This window comes from Falco cherrug, chromosome 4 (genome assembly GCF_023634085.1).
Source record: "Falco cherrug isolate bFalChe1 chromosome 4, bFalChe1.pri, whole genome shotgun sequence".
In the NCBI taxonomy this organism is placed as follows: domain Eukaryota; kingdom Metazoa; phylum Chordata; class Aves; order Falconiformes; family Falconidae; genus Falco; species Falco cherrug.
Genome location: NC_073700.1, coordinates 65378346 through 65399879, shown reverse-complemented (window position 1 = coordinate 65399879; position 21534 = coordinate 65378346). Strand labels below are relative to the sequence as shown.

Genomic DNA, 21534 nt, shown 5'->3' with positions numbered 1-21534 from the left:
AAACTTTATGTTTGTAGTTCCTGGATTGATTTAATAACCATTTCTTACCATGGTCCATATTACTGATGTTTTAGAAAAAAACATAATCTTGCTCTGTATTTTTCAGTATATTTATTAAAAACAGTTGGATGCTGAAATGATATATGAGATAAGACAGGAAATACACAAACCTGTACATCTTAGGTTATAGGAATCTGAGAGTTTATGAAAGTGCTAAAGACAGTGATAATCTAGACTGGACCATGAAATTCAGGGGTTTTTTATCATGCATGGTCTTCAGCGGTGCACAGGCCCACATGAATTGACATGGCCCTGTACAGCTATGTCACTTCTAAACCTGTGGGCTCAAGTGACTGCAACTGACCTTCACCTGCAAGTTTAGAAACCCCCTATGGTTACATCTATTGATGTTTCATAATTTTGTAACATATCTGAATTATGATACTAGTGTGCTACATTTTGTAGATAACTAGTGTATCTTTTAAAATTACTTATGCCCTTTGTCATTTTTTGTTTCAGTTTTATAGGCTGTAGTTAGGTTTTTACATTTGAACAGCATTTTTAATTAAGTCTCTGTTTACAAACATACTAGGATTATGAGGTTGTCAAAAAGAAGTTGATTCTAGCCTCTCTAGAAAGAGTATTTTGCTCTGTTCTAGGGTAACAGTTGTATTTTATGGCAGCCAAAAAAAACCTAATTAAAAGCAGTATACAAGTTCTCAGATTTTATTCCACTTTGCTGAAGATTTAAAATAAGCAGTCATTTGTGTTAAGTCAGAATATACACAATTATAGATGGAAAATCTTTAAATTGTTGAGTTTTTTCTGTATGTCATAAGTCTTAACATTACTTGTCATTTTGCTGGCATGTATAATACTTGCTGTTGTTTTTCTGATTTAACATAAATAATCTGAAAAATACAGTCCTTTGTACTGTATTTTGTAAAATACTAGAAATAACTTTTGTTCTGCTGCGCTGACGTTCTTTTCAAAGCTATTTGCTAACTCAGTTACTGGGGCACCGCAGATTAAGACTTTGGGAGAAAAATCCTGATAAAGTAGTAAAAATAAATACTTTTTTTATAGTGTTCTGCGATCAGTGAGTAATTATAAACTAAATTTTTTACAACATGAAGAATGGCTTTTGCCGGCTAAAATTTCAATGGAATGCATTCAGTAGGAATAGAAGTACGTGGGTTTTTTTCCAGTGCTAGATTATCTGTGGCAGATGGCTTTGGAGAAGAAAATACTTCAGAGCCTGTATGAAGTCAATTAATTCTGACTATATACCAATCTTTAGGAAGAGATTGCAATTAATGTGTTGCCAGTACCTATGCAATATTTAATTTTCCTTGGGTTTTCATTACTTCAGCAGTTTTGAAGCTTGTGGAGGCATTCTTACATGAACCAGATAGAGCTTTCGTGTTTGAGACTGTGGATGGTCCTAGTTTACTACGAAGGAACTTTTTTTTTCCTTCTACTTTTTAATTATTATTGTTATATTGAATATTGCATATACAAACCCAGAATGGTTTAATAACATGTCTTGTTATGGAAAATTATGGTGGAAAGCTTAGTGAAAACATTCTCCACAGAGTGGCTCAGCATTAGTTAATTTCACTAGATCTTTAATTAGATTGTATCTAGAGAAGAAGGTAATTAGTGGTAACTAACAAGACAGAAATGTAGAAGGACTTTAGGTGTAAAATGTCGCCTTATGAATCTAATCCAAATTGATATTGGTATAGAGTATGTAACTTCTATTGGCAGAAATACTAATGTTAACCCATAAAATCTTGAACTGTATACAGCTTGGCAACCAGTAGCTGTAGTACTGTTATGTGTGGTCAGTAGAATACCGTTGGAGGAATATAAGCTAGAAATACACTCCCCTGCATCATTTGACTAGATTCCTTCTCGTATTTTCATGCCTTTATTCTAGGCAAAAAGGGTGATTTTTAGAAAAAATAATTATTTAATCTCCTCAAAGATTGTGGAATGTTCTGTATAATAATGCTGCAAAAGGAGCTGGGTTTACATTTAATTTGATTTAGTATAGGTAACTTAACACGTGGGACTAAATTCAGGAGTCTGAGTCAGGTGCAGAGCAGACTTCCTTCCCTGTCTTTTCCATCTCCGTGTAAGACCTGAGAACTATCAGCCAGCTGAAATAATTGAAGTTTGAGTTCAGACGGGCTTGCCATCCCCTAGTTACAGTAGCTGAACCTGAGGAAGCAAGATCTGTTGCTTCTTAAATTCCACAAGTATATCGCACCTTCCTTTTGCAGCCGCGTTTACTTGTGTGGGTGGGAGCATGCCCACAGGGCATTCTGCCTGCCTCTGCCTGACCCTATCCTGTCTGTTCTGTTTGTAAACTGACCTGTTGCCATGGCAATGTTTGTGACATCACCTGTTCAATGTTGCACCTTCAGTGCAGGGTTTGGTAGGAGAGAAAGGGAGCCAAAGAGAGCCAAACTTCTGTTTTAAAACACACCTTCCATTATGACTAAGTGTGCCAAGAAATACGGAAAAGCAACCATCAGGTAATTGCATTTTTATGTAGCAGATATATTTGGAAGCTTTCTTGGTGGAGTTTAAACTCATAAATTGAGGCTCAGGGAGTTGCTTATTCTTCTATGAAACTTACCCTACTTTTAAACCTGCAAAACAAGAATTGTTGTGGGTCTTGAGCCCAGAGTAGTTCACAGACAATTGAAGTGTAGATCCCAGCCAGGGGTTGGTATCTCAGGAGTTTTGAGAGGGCTGTAGCGGCACATGGCTGCTGGTCAGCTTGAGCCTTGTGCTGTGGGAGATGTGAAGCACAAGGGACCTGCTGTGGGCAGTGCTGGTGGTCCACTCTGGAGTGCTGCACCCCCAGTCCTGCTGTCAACACTGCACGGGACCCAGGGATTCTGTGCTTATCCCTCCCCTGAGAACCATTTCCAGAACTGCCTCTCCTTGCAGCTTTCCAAAGTACTTGTTTTAGAGCTCGTGGCTATATTAAGGAGTATTTTAATATGGGGGAACGGGAAGAAAGGACATCAGTTAATCTGATAGTTTTGAGAAAAAAATTGTATATTTTCTGCTCCAAATATAAAATGGTCTGGAATTGCTCTTTTCTCCATCAGTGCCTGCTGATATACCTCCTTGTACTGCATTATTTAGATGTGTATGTGCTTACTTTTAGGCAGATGACCATGGAAATGGTTGAATCACAACCGGATGACAATGCAGTTGATTCTATGCCAGAGAGAGATGCTGGTCACCTTCAGAATCAGCCAGGCCGAAGTCAGATTTCCCGAGGATCGGAGGTAAGTCAAAATGTGGAAATATAAGAATCAATAAAGTAGTATTCAGAACTGCTATGACTTTTAAATTATCAGTTTGGAGTTCCCATGTTCTGTAAGTCTTGTTATTAAATAGGAAAAACATAGCAAAGCTATACTGAAAACTATGCCTGTAGTATTTAAGGAAGGGCTGATATAACATGAGGTCTGTTAAAGGGTAACACCTGTAGGAGACCAGGCTTTTCAGAGTGATCAGTAGGCACATTTTTGGTTTGTTGTTGTTTTTAGTGGGGTTTTCCCCCTACTTTTCCAAGATGGTCGTGTTTATTATGGAGATGGGAATAGTGTCATGGAGAGCTGGGGTGGCTGAAAGATCAAACATACCTAAAATGTGTGTTCCCTGAAGAGGTATTGTATAAGAAAAATGAAAAATGCATAAAAGTAAGCATGGTTCTTTACTAGTTCCAGTTTTTGTACCAAACATGTTTCATCTTCTTGCAAGTACATTTTTAATGTATGCTTGTTTTGTTTCATCCCTGTGCATCCAATGACAGTGTCTAGAGGTCTGAAAATATACTCTGTATGTTCTGTATGGTAGTTGTACCTGGATTCTTCTTTGGTTAATGGATAAAAAATGACATAGTGCTAATTCTCAGACATTAAAAATACGCACTGAAACGTTCAGCACTTGAGAGAAATAGTGTTCTTGCCAGTATGAAGATTTATGGCTTCAGAAAGCTGTATAGACTCTCTAGAAGGATCGTCAAAACCCCTTTATGAAATAAGGGAACTGATTTTAAAAAACATCTTACAGCATTTTTTCATCATCGGAAGTTAGAAATTAGTAAGTGTTGATGCCATATATTTGGTATGTTAGAAACTTGATTTACATTATAGGTATATTTTCAAGACTGAATACAGCTTTTTGCTGTGTCTTCAGACACAAAATAAACTGCAAAATATTTATAAACACTTGTTATTTTTGTTAGCTATGGTATTTGTTGTGGTTTTGATACCTACAGCATTGGGAATATTGTTTGAGGGTTTTTTTCTTTGAGAATGGAGCATGAAACCAAGAATTTTATTTGGTTTGCTCAGTTGATGTCATCCTCTTACTTGTTCTTTCTTTGATAGCTCTGTTCAAATTCTGCATTTAAACTTTACAAGGATGATTTACATGTAAACTCAGTTGGCTTGTGTAGTAGTCTCTGCAAAGTACCTGTGAATTTTGTCCCTTAGGATGCGTAATGTTGATTTAGAGACAAAGCTTTCACTAATGCTGTAGGATGGCTTCTGCCGGGTCCCCAGGGAAAAGTTTCTATGTTTATTGGCATTTAGTGCTTGAGCAGAGTGTGTGAAGGTTCAGCTGTACTGGCTGTGGGTCTCAGGACTTTCAGTTAAAATTAATAACTGAAGTAATGGTGGGTCTTGGTCAGTTAGCACTGAAATGAAACACACACGCTTCAGTTTGAAGGCTCAGGATAACAGGCTGGAGTGTACGTCTGGGGGTCCCTCTTTTTGGTCCGGCGGCCCAGAGAGCTGCCCTGGACCCGTCAGAGCTGCTGGGCGCCCATAGCTGGAGTCTGTGTCCATCTCCTCGGCTGTCCAGAAAAGTGGGGTTGATGGAGTTGTGGCACTGAAACAGTGCAGCAGCCAGGCCCCCAGCAGACAGGCCTGCCGCAGGCTGCCCCCCTGCCTGGGGCGGCTGCCAGCCCCTGCCCACCCCCTTGCCACCCTGAGGCTCAACTGTCGCACCATTTCTTTTGGTGAAACGGGCCCTGAAGGGAAAGTTTATTGCTGAAAGGCCTTGTCCTGACATTTCTTTGGCTTAAGATGAGGAGGACTTTCCTAGTTTTCATTCCTGCCTGGCAGGCTTAGAAGGTGAGAAGCTGTGCCACGGTGGGGGCTAGAGGCGGGCGCTGGGAGGTTAACCCCTGCGGGGTCCCGGACCTCGCCTGGAACATCTGTCTGATGTTGCTGGTACGGGACAGGCAACCCGGGGTGCCTCTGAGGAACTTGTGCCTGTGGTGCTGGTCAGTGCCTGTGGATTTTGACTGTGTCAGAGGGCACGGATAGCTCCTCCCTTTTTGGCCTCCGGAGCAGTGCAGTTAAGAGAAGACAGCCACTTAAAGGATGCCTGGTCACTGAAAATGAGGGCTCCTTTTCAAACATCTCAGGCTGTTTTTGTTGGTTTGTTGCTTGGTTGTTTTGGGTTTTTTTTTTCCAGACAAATATTTGTTCAACCTTGGTTTTGTTCAGTCATAATAAAGCATTTTAATACGCTCTCTTTCAATACTCAATATGTAGTTTTCTGTCTATTATCAAAGAATTGCAGAATGGTTGAGGTTGGTAGGGACATCTTGAGATCATCTAGTCCAAACCCCCTGTGCCAGCAGGGACGGCCAGAGCAGGTTGTCCAGGGCCTTGTCCAGTTGGGTTGTGAATATCTTCAAGGACGGAGTCTATACAACCTTTCTGGGCATCTGTGCCAGTGGTTAACTGCCCTCACAGTAAAAAAGGTGGAGATTTTTTATGTTGAGGCGGCATTTCACAGTTTTTTATTTGCTCAGGGTTTTTTGTTTAATTATGACTGGCCAGGGACTGACTAGCAAAATGCTGAGGGATGCAACTCCATATGAGGTGGGTGTTTTGTGGGTTTTTTTGTGGTTTTGTTTTTCCCTTTTCTGGAATTCAGGATTTTTAAAGAAATACTTGCCATTTAGTTTTGAAAAGGTGGAAAAGGTGTTCAATAAGGTGGTAATTTTTAGACGGCAGACATTGTTTTGCATTGTTTTGTGCTGAAGCATTCTTAATGTAGTCTCTTCTGTTGGAAGGGAGGGGAGACAGTAAGAATGTCTGGGCTGGAGCACTGTGGTGTGATGCACTAACCTGCAATGCTAAGGAGTACTTATTATACAGTATTAGTAGAGCGAATATAATTTTGTTTTTGTTTTTTTCCCCTGGCTTGTGTAATAGATACTGCTATATACTCATGCAGTTTTTTGGTGCTGAAAATAAAATTACTTTTTCTGCAAAAGCAAAAATTAGTAAATTAGGCATTAGCAAAAATGAGATGCCTATTTCATCCATTGAGGCAAAATCGACACTTGCGGTCTTTAAAGGGTTATTTTAAAAATAAAATAAATTAATGCAGAATAAGATGGCATTTATAGTTTGATTTCTTGCATCCCTTACTTTCAGCCAGTTAAGGGAATTGACACGGTATTAATTTGGTGATCCATCCACCAAAAGAATTGGGTAAGAAAATACAAATTTGTAAAAAATTTGGTCATTGTCTTTAGAAGCTGTTGGAAGTGTACAGAACACCTGTACACAAGTTTGATGCCTTCTCTTCAAGGAAGAACAAAAGTGCAAAGTGGAAGATTTCTCAGCCAGTTTTGAGATGGGGCTCCATGGGTTCTGTCTCACATGCACAGAACTTAGATTAATAAATATAGGGCTGTTTTTAAAAGGAAGTTAATTTGCATTGGAATATTCTGATAATGTTGATGACAGTCAAACTTGTGTCTTGGAACAGTTACATCTGCATTGATATTCAAAGAGAAATTAGACATACCTTTTGCAGGATTTCTAGAGTCCATATTGCATTGTGTTGCCCTGTGCTCAGCTGCACAAAATACAACTATCAACGTAAGAGCAATGTACTTAAGACCTTTTTCAGATTTGACAAAAATACTTTCAGTTATGGGTTTGTTTTTGTTTGGTTGGTTTTTTAATCTTACATCCTTAATGGGTTCTTCTTTGAATCACTTTTTTATGAACTTTGTCATGTTGTATCAGTAGAGCTGTCCGCTGTCTTGGCCTGAGATAGCATTGGTTGACACCTTGGTGCTGGCCATGAACTGAACATGGGTCAGGAGTTACAGTGTGAGAGGTGCTGTCAGAGAGCAGAGGGAGTTTTCCAGAGCCTGGAGTGCACAGCCATTGCAAGCTGGGACTGCTGAGGTTTAGCACTTAAAAGGTATTCTCCTTGTGGGCTCTCAGCTTAAAACTTTGTGTTAAAGCTTGCTCCCAACAGATTGAGTGCTGTAGAAGTTTGCGAGGCCATTGCAGCTCTAAAACCAGCCTGCCAAATGCGAGTCCAGGATATTTAGCAAAGCTGGTGTTTGAGGATTATAAGCTTGCAGCCTTGTTACCATTTTGTGCTTCCTCAAGGGTATGCTGTCACCAAATCGCTGCAGTCAGTCTGACCTTGTCTTCCTTAAAACTGTGTGCAGCTTTTTTGGCATTAGCTTTGGAGTTGACCAAAACTTCCTTGCCTTCAGCTTTTCCTCATAGAGGCTACTTGGTGCCTGAGTGTGGTGAGTCCTTTGCTCTTTTATTAGATGAATCCAGGATGGGTTTGCCTTTGCCTTTTTCAAAAGTACTTTTACTTTACTTCTGGAGACCTTGTATTGTTTAGATTCTACAGCAGGGACAGAAATTAGGTGGAGCTGTGTACTGCATATTTCGTATCTGTAGTACTTTGATAGGGAGAAGTTATCTGACATTGGGTGACAGGAGTGCGTACATCCACAGAGTAATTGTTCAGATGGACAAGGCATCTTGAAGTCAGATAACTGATGAATAACCTCTTTCTCTGAAAGAATGTGCCTCAGTATGAAGATAGTTCATGGTCTTTTTTTTTGCTGGCTACTTTTCTCTCCCCTCTTGGAAGAGGGAGCACTTATATTTCCAACCGTATGAAGTATGGGACCGTACTGCTGTGGCAGAACGCATGGTTGTTATTTGTTGAAGCTATTAGACTTGGCTGTTGCTTACCTAAAAGGATAGAACCCAGAAGGACATTTCAGCATCTTAAGTCTCTTTGCCATTGCCAGGGACATAGCACTTGGTTAAACAGCGTAAGGGTTTAATGTGTTAAGCCTCCCCTCACCCGCTATGTTCCTGAGTCGCTTCTGTGGATTGTTTCCAGCCATTGTGCCAGACAGCCGTTGAAGTAATGATGTTAAAGGTAGCATTGCTCATCGCTGATGTCAGAAAGTAGGGTTTTTGCCAAGTTCGTTTCAGTCAGCATTTATGCATGGTAGCGTCAAAAGGTTCTAGTGTTTTGCTTAACACGGGAATATGCAATTTTAAAACAAAGCAAAGGGAAATGTGAATAAAAAAAATACTAATACTTTCTCATTATTAATAAATAAATAATTAATAATTTATAAAAGGAGACGCCAAATATGAAATTGGAAAGATCTTTTTCAGTCTTGGTTATAGAAAACAAACCTAATAAAAAGGAATCCTAACATCCAGTCTAAACCTCCTCTGGTGCAATTTGAGGCCGTTTCCTCTTGTCCTGTCAACATTTGCGGAAACTCAGCAAACAGGGATCAAACCAAACGGAGCTGTTTAAAAGAGATACAAATGAAGAAACAAATCACTGTTGGTTTGATCCAGTTTTAAAATATTACTGTCTCCACTTCCCTTAACCCTGCACCCCCATTTAGTCTATTATCTGAATTAATGGGAACAATTTCTCCTGTGATAGTGTAAACTTTAGTCTAAAAGGGTATTAGCTGAGTGTTTCTATTTTTTTCTTCTGTGCTTATACTGAATAAGGAGCTTTTAAATGAATGTAATGTTTCTTAATCTTGAGTACTGGATTACTTCCTGATTATTTGTGCCTGACCCATTGTGTACTAAAAAGAAACTCATAAACTGTTTACCTTGTACTGTTTTGTGTGTGGTTGTATGCAGAAAGTTCTTTCTGATACATACTGTGTCAGGTTGCAGCTCTCACAAAGATAGTAGTAAATCAGAAGGTTTGGTGAAATTGTGATTGTAATATTTTGAAAAGCTAGCATGCTTTGTAAACATTTGGATTTGCTCCATTGCAAAGTATGTGATAAAATTATTTGCAGCTGCTCTGCATGTAATATCCTAATGGCTGTTAACATTCTACAACGTGATTTAGTGTTGGACTTGGCAGTGTTAGGTTTACGGTTGGACTCTGTGATCTAAAAGGTCTTTTCCACCTTAAATGATTTTATGGTCTTTCTGTGAAGTCTGGGTTTAGGATGATGTCAGCTTTGGCACAAAATAGGTCATACTTTTTGGATCTTCAAGACTTTCTAGATCTCAAACTCAGATATCTGTTTCTGATAACCATATTTGTTTTATCTATTGGGAAGAAGGTTTGTATGTCCTATTTACATGTTGCTATTTAATGCCATTTAAAGAATGATTGTTTCCATTTCAGGGTTAGAAATGCCCTCAATTGTTCTATTTCCTGAAAAGCGGTTCAGTTTCCTATAACAATTGAACAATTACATAGTGAATGTTGACAAAGTCCTGTCTCTGTTTCCTAGAAGCATTGTTTCTTTAAGTTAATTGGAGCCAACATCTGGGGTTTTTGATAGCAATGCATCTTAATAGTAACAAAACTTTTTTTTTTTTTGCCTCAAGAAAGTAATGTTTCATGGACAAGCCATGGTTTATGGATCAGGAATGAAAGAGTCTTTAATATTTGAAATTAAAAAAACCCAAGCCTTCAGTATAAATACAGAAAAATAGAAAACTTCCTTTAACTTTCTTTTGTTGTAGGCAGCATTCATCATGTTTTTCTTCTCACTGTCATTTCTTTTTACCTTTACTGCTCATATCAGATACCTTTGGGGGCTGAGAATAAAGCTATGAAGGGAATAATACCAGAATTTTAGATATAAGTCTGGGTTTATTCTTGTGTGTGCAGAATATTGAAATAAGGTTTTTTTTGTGCAGTTTACTTGGAAAAATCCCTGTTTATTGTATGATTAATATTTGCCATTCTCCTTCTTTCCTGAGTTTAGAGATACTTCATCACACAGAACTTGGGATCAATCATAGTGTTTTCCTTTTGCTTCAGTATTTGTTTCTGTTAATAGACTTAATGGTAATAGCATAAATATTGAACTGTTTCTTAGCCTGTAGTTGTTTTAACTGTTTCTTAACCCATTCATCCTCAGTACTGATAGCTGAGAGCCAAGAGCCGAGGAAAGCTGTGGGTACTCTTAAAATGTCATCAGAAAAAGGGATCGGATTATTCTTAAACAGAACACTTTCTTGAGCTGTGCTAGGCTTAAATAAGGTTCAGCTGTTCTTTATTTTGTTGTTGTATTGAAGCAGTGATACACTCCAGCTCTGTTTTGCTTGATGTATAAATACATATATGTAAAGAGAATTTATTAAACTAAATCACTTTACAAAGCCATGCATTGCTTTATTGAACAGGGTTTTTTTTCTGTCTGAAAAGCTCTGATCTCTTGAGACATCTGTCTGAAAAGCATAACTTCTTGCCTAAAACAAAGCAAAACCAAAGCAGGTCTGGATTTTTTTTTTTTTTTTTTAATTTATTAAGAGCATTTTGCCCTGTATGCTGTTGCAGCACCATACTACTTCAGTGAATACTGGTATTTTTGTAACATTTCTTAAGGTTCTTCCTAACCTTCATGCTAGTGAGAGAAAATTTAGTGTGTGGTAGCTTAGAGTTGTTTTTAACTAAAAAAAAAAAACCAATAATGAAGTCCCTGGAGGAAGGAAAAAAAAATATATTTACGGTTTGTTAGGGGACAATTTTAAGCTTTCCATACCATTTGGAATGGGCATACACACCAAACTTTTACTTGATAAAACTAGTTTATCTCTACGTCTGATAATTACACACATTAAGCTATTTTAGATGTGGCATCAAAACCAGTTTGTTTTAGCATCACTTCTAAAAGCATTTGCTGAAGTCTTAAGGCATGTTACTTAAACACGATGATTGTAATTTTTGCAAGTTTCTGTAGCTGTGTCAAGTGCTGGAAGAGTATGCCCAGCTGTAATGCTAGTGCAGTTGCCTTTTGGTCAAACTGTTCATGTCCAGGGTGTCATTCAAGCCACACAGCCCTCAGTCATTCAGTCACCACACATGCTAGCTGTTCAGGTTAGCTCTTCTATTGTTACATTTTCATGAATTATTTGGTGCCTCATAACTCTTCCTCTCAACCCCATCTTTAGTTTCTCTTCATTCCTACCAGTCAGTGCTGCAAAATATACTCGTATGGTGCAGGAAATGGCAGGGGGGAAGGTGGCAAACTGCCAAGCAGTAGCAGCTCTACAAGCATTGTGTAGCGATTCCTTAATGCTTCCTGTTTATCTTTTAAGAAATTGTGTCTTGGAACCCTGAACTTACACAACAGCAAATTTGTGTAATAACATGCCCTTTCTTCAGCATATCTTGCAGTTTTTCAGTTTTCTTAAGTTCTGTGAACATGTTTCTAATGAGTCTACAAACTCATAAATTTGCAAATATCTCATACTCTGTTTTTGAAGATGTAATGTAAGTAAACATATTGTATTCAAGTGAATCCTTGTTGATTTAAGCAGGCCCTGTTAAAGCATCTGCTATTGCTTTTTGTGGGTGTGGATATGTAAAGACCAAAAATAAGAGCAACCTCAAAATAAACATTTGTTTGGCAAATCGTCACATGTTTAAAGTTGCTGATGGATCTGTTGGAGCAAGTCCAGAGGAGGGCCATGAAGATGATTAGGGGGCTGGAGCACCTCCGCTGTGAGGACAGGCTGAGAAAGTTGGAGTTTAGCCTAGAGAAGAGAAGGCTCTGGAGATAACTTGTAGTGGCCTTCCAGTACTGAAAGGGACCCTACAGGAAGGATTGGGGAGGGACTTGTTGTCAAGGCGTGTAGTGATAGTACAAGGGGTAATGGCTTTAAACTCAAAGATTTAAATTAAGATTAGCTAGAAGGAAGAAGTTCTTAACTGTGGAGGGTGGTGAGGCACTGGAGCAGGTTGCCCAGAGAAGCTGTGGATGCCCCATCCCTGGCAGTGTTCAGTCCCAGGCTGGATGGGGCTTTTGGCAACCTGGTCTATTGGAAGGTGCCCCTGACCATGGCAGTGGGGTTGGAACTAGATGATCTTTAAGATCCCTTCCAACCCAAACCATTGTATGAAAACAGGGACCAGTGCAAAATGCTTAAGAGTTTTCACAGCTTTTAAATAGTGAAAAAGACTAGAGAGAAAGAATTTACAGTGTTTTGAAATTGACTTGGCCTCCCATTGGTGTTATTCTTTGTAGCTAGGAATGCTTTTCCTCTAGTTTTCTTAAAACCTGATTGTGAAATGTCAACCGAATTGCTTTTTGCAAATAGAAGTGATATCTCTAGTAAGGGAGACTATACACCTGTTATGTGTGAACTGTTTTACCTGCAGTCATCAACATGTTAAAGAAAAGACGTGTTGTCAGTCTTCTTGAGAAGCTATCTTTAATGTTTGAGACTTCTTAGTAGCTTTCAAGTGTAATAGATACAAAGGCGTATGTAAGTATCATTTATCTCAGAGATTTGAGAAAAAGAATAAAACCTTGGCCAGATACTGAATATTTTATTTGTAAGTTGTAGGTATTGATGGTGGGACCTGGTGAGGTATTGAAACTAGATCACTATTGAAACAGGTGCAGTAGATGTTAAGAGAGTTGGGTTTGGTCAAATTTGAAGTAAAATCAGAGTATTCAAAATAAATATTTTTTAAATAGAATTCTAACTGTAATTTACCAGAGTGAACTTTATCAGGTAAACATATTATAGTCGTTCCCAGTTTCCATCAATGCTTTTCTTCAAGTCAGTATAGTCAGAACTTAGAGGCAAAAACAGAGGTCTCACTCCAAATCTCAGAAGGAGGAGTTTCGCAGGATTCTCTTGCCAGCTGCTGGTGTGTCATCTTAGGGGAGTGGAAGTCAACTATTTGTTGTACTGAGTGAACTCTGTCTGTCTTCCTTTTGCCAGAGGAATAGAGACAGGGAAGCTGTGTCCGATTAATACTGACTAGTTGGTTCCAGGGTTTCGCTTTTGTTATGTTTGAGCATGCTAATGGCAAATAAGGTGATTCTATAAGAAGGACTTGAAGATGCTGTAAAAGACTCCATTACAGAGGTTGTTCAGCCTTCTGTGATCCTCTTAGGTACTATCCTGCCACCTGGCATCTCCTCCAGATAATTTGGCTTTAACTTGATATCCTGTCTCTGCCAGACAGTGGGGAACTTGGGAAGTTATATCAGTTTAAAAAAAAAAAAAAAAAGTATGCTGAAGGTTGACATTAAAACTTGCATGACCTCTCCCTCAAACAGTTGTAGCTTTAAACCAGAAGGTGCTCAAAATTTTTTCTTGTAATGCTGTTGCTTTTTGGATGAAAAAAATGCTTACCTATGTAATGTTCCTTACTGTTCTGTTACTGTCATTTTACTTGTAGGAAGGTTGTTCATATTGTTATTTGACTTTTCTACTTGCTCACCACCCTGTAATGTATAATGTATTGGCAGACTAACATGAGCTCAAAGTTATATTTGTTCAAATGCAGAGCAATATGTTAAAGTTGAAGTCTGAATGATGTCCAGGAGAAAATGACAATGGTTTCCATTGATTAGCATTGTGAATGTGGTTGCTTGCTATCGGAACAAACTGAAATGCTAAATTTATCTTTGTCTTGATGGAAATTACAACTTTCGGAGTTAAGTGCAGAAAATGTCTTCTTCCACATTAAAATGCTTAAATCATCTTGTGATTTCCTTACCTTCTTCCCAAAGTATGACTGTTCCTGGCTTTGGCCATCTTCACAAACTAGTTGTGGCTATTGGTATAACCCTTAGTGGAATGGGAACATTTCAAGGCACTAAGGTCTTGCTTTCCTGCTATTTGTCTTGAGACAAATAGATTTTTATTTTATTTTTTTTCCCCCTGTAGAATGAGAGTTCTGTTTTGAGATAGGATGCCCAGGCTTTTGCCTGTGTAGTACTGTCTTAGTTTGGAAGGTTTATGTATGCCAGAGGCTTGAAGGTTGATCGACAAGCACATTGCCATAGGGCACTGGAGAGAAATGCCTTTCAGAACATCACTGTGCTGTTCAGCATTGGTCCATCCCGCGAAAGGATGCTTACGGACTTCTTGAAGCTTTTGTATTTCTGTCAGTCAGCTCTGGTTTGGTTTGGGGCTATACATCTATAGACATGCAGAAGTACCTCTCATGATTTCTAGGTGGTCTTTGTTGTTAAGCTGGTGTAGAGTTTTAATGTTATTTCCTATGTATTACCCAGCTACATTAAATAATAATATATATATAATAAATAAATGAGGCTACATTAAGTATTTTTTACACAGAACTGGAATGTAATAAAACTAACAAGTGAAGAGACAATGTCATTCTGCAATAACCTGTAGTTCTTTCAAGCGTTCTTTGAGTTGGGGTGACCCAGGCCTTTAAATTTCCAGAACCTTCCAGCCATTTTCTGATGAGGTCAAGCAGGTTTTGTTTCTAGCACCAAGCACTCAGGCCTGGCAGCTGCATTAGTTCTAGAGGTCTTTCTTGTCTTCCCTGAGCTGCAGGGAAGGCTTTGCTGCACCCAGGTCAAACACTTGAGTCTTCTAGTCACATAACTCAAGTTGGTTCAGTGTTAGCTTAACACGGTGCTGAGTCTGAAACTGCAGTCTGGTCTGTCTTTATGTGAAAAGGTCATTTTCCACACTAACTTTACAGCAGTGTTTCAGTTCGGAAATCTTAGACACCAGTAGTTCGGAGAAATTGAATGAATCAAGAAAATAGTGTGTTTTTCTTGTTCAATAATTGCTTTCAGTCATGTGTAATAAGATAGTTGCTGGTAAAGTGTGATTCAGTTCTGGGCCTTAATGTCATCTTGGGTAATTTTAAGAGAAAAAGAACCTGTGAAAACACTGCTAATAAAGGTCTGAGAAAATGAGACATTGTGGACTTGTCAGGGGTTCCTAAAACTTGCAGAGTGTTGCTAAGTGATGTATATGTATTTATGAATATGTGTTGGTAGTGTAATAAATGTATATATTTAAATAAACTTATTTTCAAAATAGCTTTTGTGTGGTTGTGAAGAGGCTTTTGTATTGTATACTATTATTTAAGGTGATGGACTATTGCATTAGTGCAATATTCCATACTTCAAATGTTTAATTTCAGTTTAAAAGCTAATTAAATTGTATATTATATTATACTTAAATCATCTGTTTTCAGTAGTTTTTGTAGGTGTCATTCACAAAAAAGTAACCTGGATCACTTTGATTTTTTTTCTTTTTCAAATGGAAGATGTCATCTAAGTGGCTATGTGTTGCTAACCTCATAATTTGTGATTTGCTTTGGAAAAAGGAAGTCCAAGATCACAATTAGTGATAAAAAAGTGCACAAACTTCCTGTGTGCAAACATGGAAGGAGTTTTTAGATATAATCTTTTACTCTGTTGCAATCTTTTCTTTCTTTTTTTTTTTTTTTTTAACGAAGTTACGAATTTCAGAAACTTTGCTATTACAGGTAGCATCGATTGCAGATGAATCTGCAGAATCAGAAGGGATAACTGATTCTCAAAAACGTAGGGAAATACTTTCAAGAAGGCCTTCATACCGGTAAGGGCTTTTAATTTTGGTTTTACTCCTTTTTGAAGGCAGCTTATATATTTTAGCAAATCTGTCTGAGAAAAGCCAGTGACTTAATTTTCTCATGGATATGGAATTTCAAATATATAAAATAATTTACTTTTTTTTTTAGAAAAATTTTGAATGAACTTTCATCAGATGTTCCTGCAATACCAAAGATTGAAGAAGAAGAAAAGTCAGAAGATGAAGGAGCACCTTCTGGAATTTCTCCAATGGACATGCCAACCAGCCTGTACCATACTAACACAAGGCAATACAGTATGTTTGCAAAGATACTATGTGATGTTGTAGAACACATATAGGAACACCTTTGTTTCTGAGTTCCATATTTAAGTAGACATGTTTGATTTTGGTGAAGAAGAATGAAAACTTCTGTATTTCCAAACAGTTTCAATTTTTATATTTGATTTCTTCTAACATGGGTGTGTTAGACTTTCAGTCTGTTTCTTGTAATGATTGGTTGCTAGATTTTGTCCTAGAACTTGTATACATGAAAAATGTGAAGGTGAGGCTCAAGTGAAATGAAAAATGTTGGCAGTTTTATGTGAATGTTTAGTGTTATAAATCACTGCAGTTTCCAGTTACTGTGATTTGGTATGTATTAGTGCTGTCTGTTATATGGAATGACAATTAGCGACAGGCTTTTTTTTAACTGTAAGGGTGGAGCATGAAATTATTTCTTAACTTTGAATTTTCTTTCTTAAAAGAACTATGTCTTTTCCTCTCCTAGTTATCAAGTATGAGCACTCTAAGTATTAACCTGAATTCAGGTCATCCAACATCTGATAGATCCAAATGCAAGTTAAAAGTTAAGATTCATGCTTCTGTTCTGTAGACCTGTGGGTTTAATACCTTCGTTTATGTTAAAAATATCACGTAACTCGCTCCCCGTAGTTGCTTTGGGCACAATCATATGTCATCTAAGGGATAACTTTCTAATAACTCTTTTTTTTCTGTTATATATTGGATAAAGCTTCACTCCTACATTTGTTTGGGTTGTGGGTTTTTTTTCATGCCTTTTCATGTGTCAACAGACTGAAATGCAGGTATCTTCCCTTTTGATAATGATGACAGGAAAATTGCAAAAGAAATGTTGTGAGTTTTCTTCCTGAAATGAAAGAACAGAGGAAGTCTGTTAAAACAGTGCAATGACAACTAGAGGGCCATTCTATCCTCTTTTATATGTGTTCTGGTCACCCTCTAGAATTCTTCAGTTATTTTTAATGTATGCAACTAAAGTAATCGTCAACCCTGAGAAAGCAGAATTTGTCTATAATATTATCTACCCCTTCACTATAGACAGTAATTTTACTTGGGCCTCTGAACTGCTTTTCTTACCCTTTCTGTAAGTTATAGACATAATGTCTGCTTCATGATGTCCAGCATCTGAAGTGCTCTCTTCTGTGAACTTGTGGTCATACTAAATTAAAGTGATCCAGTACAGAATCTGGCAGGTATTCTTGACCAAATTAAATTGTTTACTTCTATTTTTTAATTGGTTTGGCTGAGGTTTAGTTAAAATTAAAAATTAAAAAATTTGGCAATTTCAAGGCATAAAAAGAAGTGCTGTGGTGTCTGTACTATGTTCTAGTGAGCCTTCAAACCTTTAGGATTTCTAAACAATTAAGAGTTCAGGCTTCTTCATCATAGGTTGCTCTAGAACACCAGAGTTGTACTTTTACTAGCAATGTCTTGCAGGTGGTGATTATTAACTGAGGATGTTTTAATTGGAACATAGCTATAAGTCATAGTGACAGAGTTCGTATAAAAGAATAATGAAATTCACCATTTTTGCTTTCTTGTTCAATTAGATACTTCTGAAAAATCAAGAAAAAGAGAGCATCACCAACAATGTGCTAGAATTAAGAGTCCACAAAAATTTAATAAAATCTTATTTACCTTAATTTAAACTTGGCTTTCACATGAGCCAAGCATAGATTTCTGGTTTATGCTGCTTTTTCTTTAAGTTGTACTCGTACCTAAAACGTGCTGTGTATTTAAGGTAATTTAACTTGTTAAATAGGTTCTCAGCCCTAATGAGGCATACTTCAGCATGTAATGTCAGCCTTCATGGACTCTCCTGATTGTGGCTCAAAAAATTTGTTTTGAGCACTTTGTCTTCCTGGAAATGTTCTTTCTTACCTAATTTATTAGTTCATTAATTTGATTTTATTTTTTCTTAACTTCAACTCTACAAGTTAAAATATCACACATCTTTTGCTTCAGTGCAGTCTCTGTGTTCTCCCCTAGTTCTGGTTAGGAAAAATTGGTACCAAGAGGTAGCAAGGATGGTCATCTCCTTGTAGTAGAGGGGGTCTTAATTTGAAATTTACCAAAGAGAGCTTGACTGTTGACTTCTAGTCCTCTAGGTGTATAAGGCACAGATTTGCACCATTTCTGAGCAGCCAGCCCGTTGGCTGACTGTGGTCCTCAGGAACTACTGTTAGCTAAAACCAGGAACACAGCATGGGATGCTCCATCTCCTGTGTTGATTCCAGTCTGGATATGATGCAGGTCACTACATGTATCTGTTATCTTTATGTCTTCTGTCAATAGTTCTTTATTTCTACTTATCACTAGTATATCCAAGTTCTGCTCTCTTCTTGGCCAGCACTGATTGTACGGGTTTACTGGTGCAGGCATCCAGCAGCTTATGCATTAAGCTTGTACAGTGTCCATGGCAATGAAGAACTGGTCTTGCAGTGTCACTACAGCCATATATACTGTGCCCTAGTTTAAAACAGATACCATATGTTAGTATGTTTGCTGTTTCCTTGTTTTCTCTACTGTTCTCTCTATTCCTGCATAGCAAAGGCAGTTTAGTTGAAAAGATAATTCTGACTGTATGTTGGTGTCTGGATGTCTGGGATGACTGACTTTTGGAAGAACTTAATGAGTATTTTTTTCTGAAAAATAAATATATTTTTTTCTATTAGCAACATCAATGGCTGTTCTGTACTTTTTACCAGCCAAAATGGTATGTTGCCATGGTTTCCAAATACCTTTTTCCTCTGAGCTTCTTGGCTTTCGCTTAAGGAAGCAGATAGACTGACAGGCAGGACCAGATAGATTTAATGTCTTTCCCAGTTACCTCCGTCAACATACGTGTTATCTTTCTGTAAGGGCAATGCATAGTTTTGCATAAGGTGGTGTCTTGTATAGGAGCCTTTTAGGGTGATCTGACTACAAACCTATTCTGTTGGCTGTAGTTCTGTCATGTTGGTTATTGAATACTGGGAAAAAAACCCAAACCAACTGGTTTGCCTCACCTGTGGTGGTGGTCTAACCATGCAAGAGTTGTTTGTTCAGTTGGAGTGTGTGAATCAGCCACTCCCTCCGAGCCCTTTGCCTACTTGTGCATGTCGTGATGTTCTGTCTGAAACAATGCAGAGGAAATTAAAATTACTAGTTCTTCTGCCATCTGTTTGGGTTGCTTGCTGTCTTAGGACAGGTTTTTAACGATGGGAGAATTAGGAAATCTTTTGGGGTAAAACCTTCAGTTGCTTTTCCCAGTTTTGGAGAGGAAAGAAAGAACAGATTTTTCTGATTAGAGCTGTTAATCATACTCAGAGAATGGTATTAGTATTGTTTTCAGTCCTAGCTGGAAAAGAAGATGCCACTTAGGTACATCCACCTGCATGATGTACAACTCCAGGAACTCTCCAGGAAAGTCCTACACTCTTTGTAGAAAGTCCAGTTTCCAGTAGAGCTCCAGCACAACAGAAGTCTGTGCCGTGGTTGGGATCAGGACAGTGAATGGAGTGGGAGCAGTGTCGTCTTCTGTTAATACGGCAAGACCCAGTCCTGTAAGGGAGGCAGCTGCAGGAGTTAGTTCACTTTTGTTTGTCAAGTACTGGATTGAGATCTGAATGAATAATTGCAGGGCAGTTGTGACATAATTGTTTACCCAGGCTTACCGTGGAGCCAAGAACCTTGTATGATTCTGTGCTGATATTTTACTGCTGAGGAACCCAAATGGACTTTTTTTATGTGGTTTGGTACTATGATGGTGTAGACGTACAGTTTTTGATGCTAACTCTGTGAGAGGCAGAGTTCAGCTGTGTATAGCTCCTCTGGGAGGCAAAGGTGCAAACCCTGCTGGGAAGCTCGCATGCTGCTGGGAACCTGCTTTTGTTCTGGATCTCATGAAGAATAGAGGAGACTATTTATTTTTCTTGCTTCTCCCTCTTCCACCCTGCCCCAAAATAGGGCATTTTCTGCTTTGGAGGCCAACTGAAGCATCATGTTGCTCTTTTGTTCTTTCTTCCACACACCCCCACACCCTACCCCAGCCTGGCCTTCCTTAATGCCTTATGGAGCCTTTGTGCTCAGCTGGTTCCTACGTGACATGTTCCCCATTCCAAGGATAGGACTGAAGATCCATGCTGAACCCTGTTCCAGTATTTCAGGTAGGGCTCTGCTTCCTTCAGCATGAGAGGAATTCCCCATTTTCCCCAAAAATAAGCTGATTTGGCAATTTTGGTAGATAACTACTACACTCTGAAAAAATCAGTTACTGTTGTCTAATTTACTAATAAACTGTTAGTATCTCAGTGCTCTTGGAAGTTTTATTATCTGATGATGTACTTTGAAGGTAACTTACTGTTGTCAAGACAGAACATTTGAAATCAGCTGTCTCCAAAACTCACATGGGTGTCTAACAAATCATGTATGCAGATAACCAGAGCTGAACCTTCAAGAATGTCATCAAATACTGTGAATCTGACAGTGAAATCAGAGGAGTTTGCAGTCCTGAATCCATACTTATATATGACTTGTTCCATCTCAGACCACTTTAAATACAGTGTTTGTAGTTTAAATTTCATTTGGGGGAGAAAGAATTTTGTTACTTCTTGGGAATTAGGTTCTCATCTAAAAGTTCCAGGAGTATTTTAATTAACATAAGAGACATGGATTTGACGGGTGGAAAACTTGGTGGATAAGGAATTCGCTGAATGGTCACACTCAAAAGACTAAATGACAAATGATGGCCCTCAGGGGGTTGTATTCAGACCAGTATTATTTAACATCATGACACCAAGATGAGTGTTGTCACTGATATTCTAGAGAGAAGGGATGCTATCCAGAGGGACCTTGACAGGCTAGAGTGATGGGCCCCTGCAAACGTTGTGAAATTCAACAAGGCCAAGTGCAAGAGCCTGCACATGAGTCAGGGCAATCCCAAACAGGCTGGGCAGTGAGTGGATTGAGAGTGGAGAAGAACTTGGGGTACCAGTGGATGAAAAACTGAATGTGAGCTGACAATGTGTGTGCACAGCCCAGAATGCCAGTTGCATCCTGGGCTGTATCAAAAGAAGTGTCAGCAGGTCGAGGGAGATGATTCTGCCCCTCTATTTGGCTCCTGTGAGACCTCCCAGGGAGTACTGTGTGCAGCTCTGTGGCCCCCAGGGTAAGGCAGACACGGACCTGCTTGAGCGGGTACTTCTCTGTGCAACTTGGGCTAGACTTTTTCTTACACTAAGGAAAGAACTGTGAGTTTCAGAGGACTTGCTCTTCCTTTGTCTTCTTTCTTTTTTTTTGTTTTTAATAACATTTTTACATTAGTGTTTAAAAACAACAATGACTCTGTGTAGCTAGGAGCTCTGGTATTAAAATTATTTTGCTCTGGTATTAAAATTATTTTAGGAGAGTTAACGTTTCTGGAAGCACAGGGAGAAAACGTGGAATACTGCTTTATATCTGTTACATGCGTGCCATATACTACACAATAGGCTTTATATTTGTGGAAATCAGTATTAACATTATGAAAGTTTTATTGTACGATTGACCTTTAAGCAAGGAGAGGACC

The 21534-nt window shown here is 38.5% G+C and overlaps 1 protein-coding gene across 5 annotated transcripts in view; it reads left to right on the top strand.

Moving 5' to 3' along the window:
* CREM (cAMP responsive element modulator) overlaps positions 1-21534 on the top strand; it is a 35898-nt gene that overhangs the window by 2617 nt on the left and 11747 nt on the right. For 3 of the 5 annotated variants that reach the window (XM_055708304.1, XM_055708303.1, XM_055708306.1), the window contains exons 2-5: positions 2433-2543; positions 3188-3311; positions 15604-15695; positions 15838-15983. In XM_055708304.1, the coding sequence (XP_055564279.1) occupies positions 2503-2543; positions 3188-3311; positions 15604-15695; positions 15838-15983 (403 nt within the window). In that variant the 5' untranslated portion in view covers positions 2433-2502. Of the gene's footprint in view, positions 1-2432; positions 2544-3187; positions 3312-15603; positions 15696-15837; positions 15984-21534 lie in introns of those variants that run through there. The other 2 variants (XM_055708305.1, XM_014282518.3) reach the window with 2 other exon arrangements.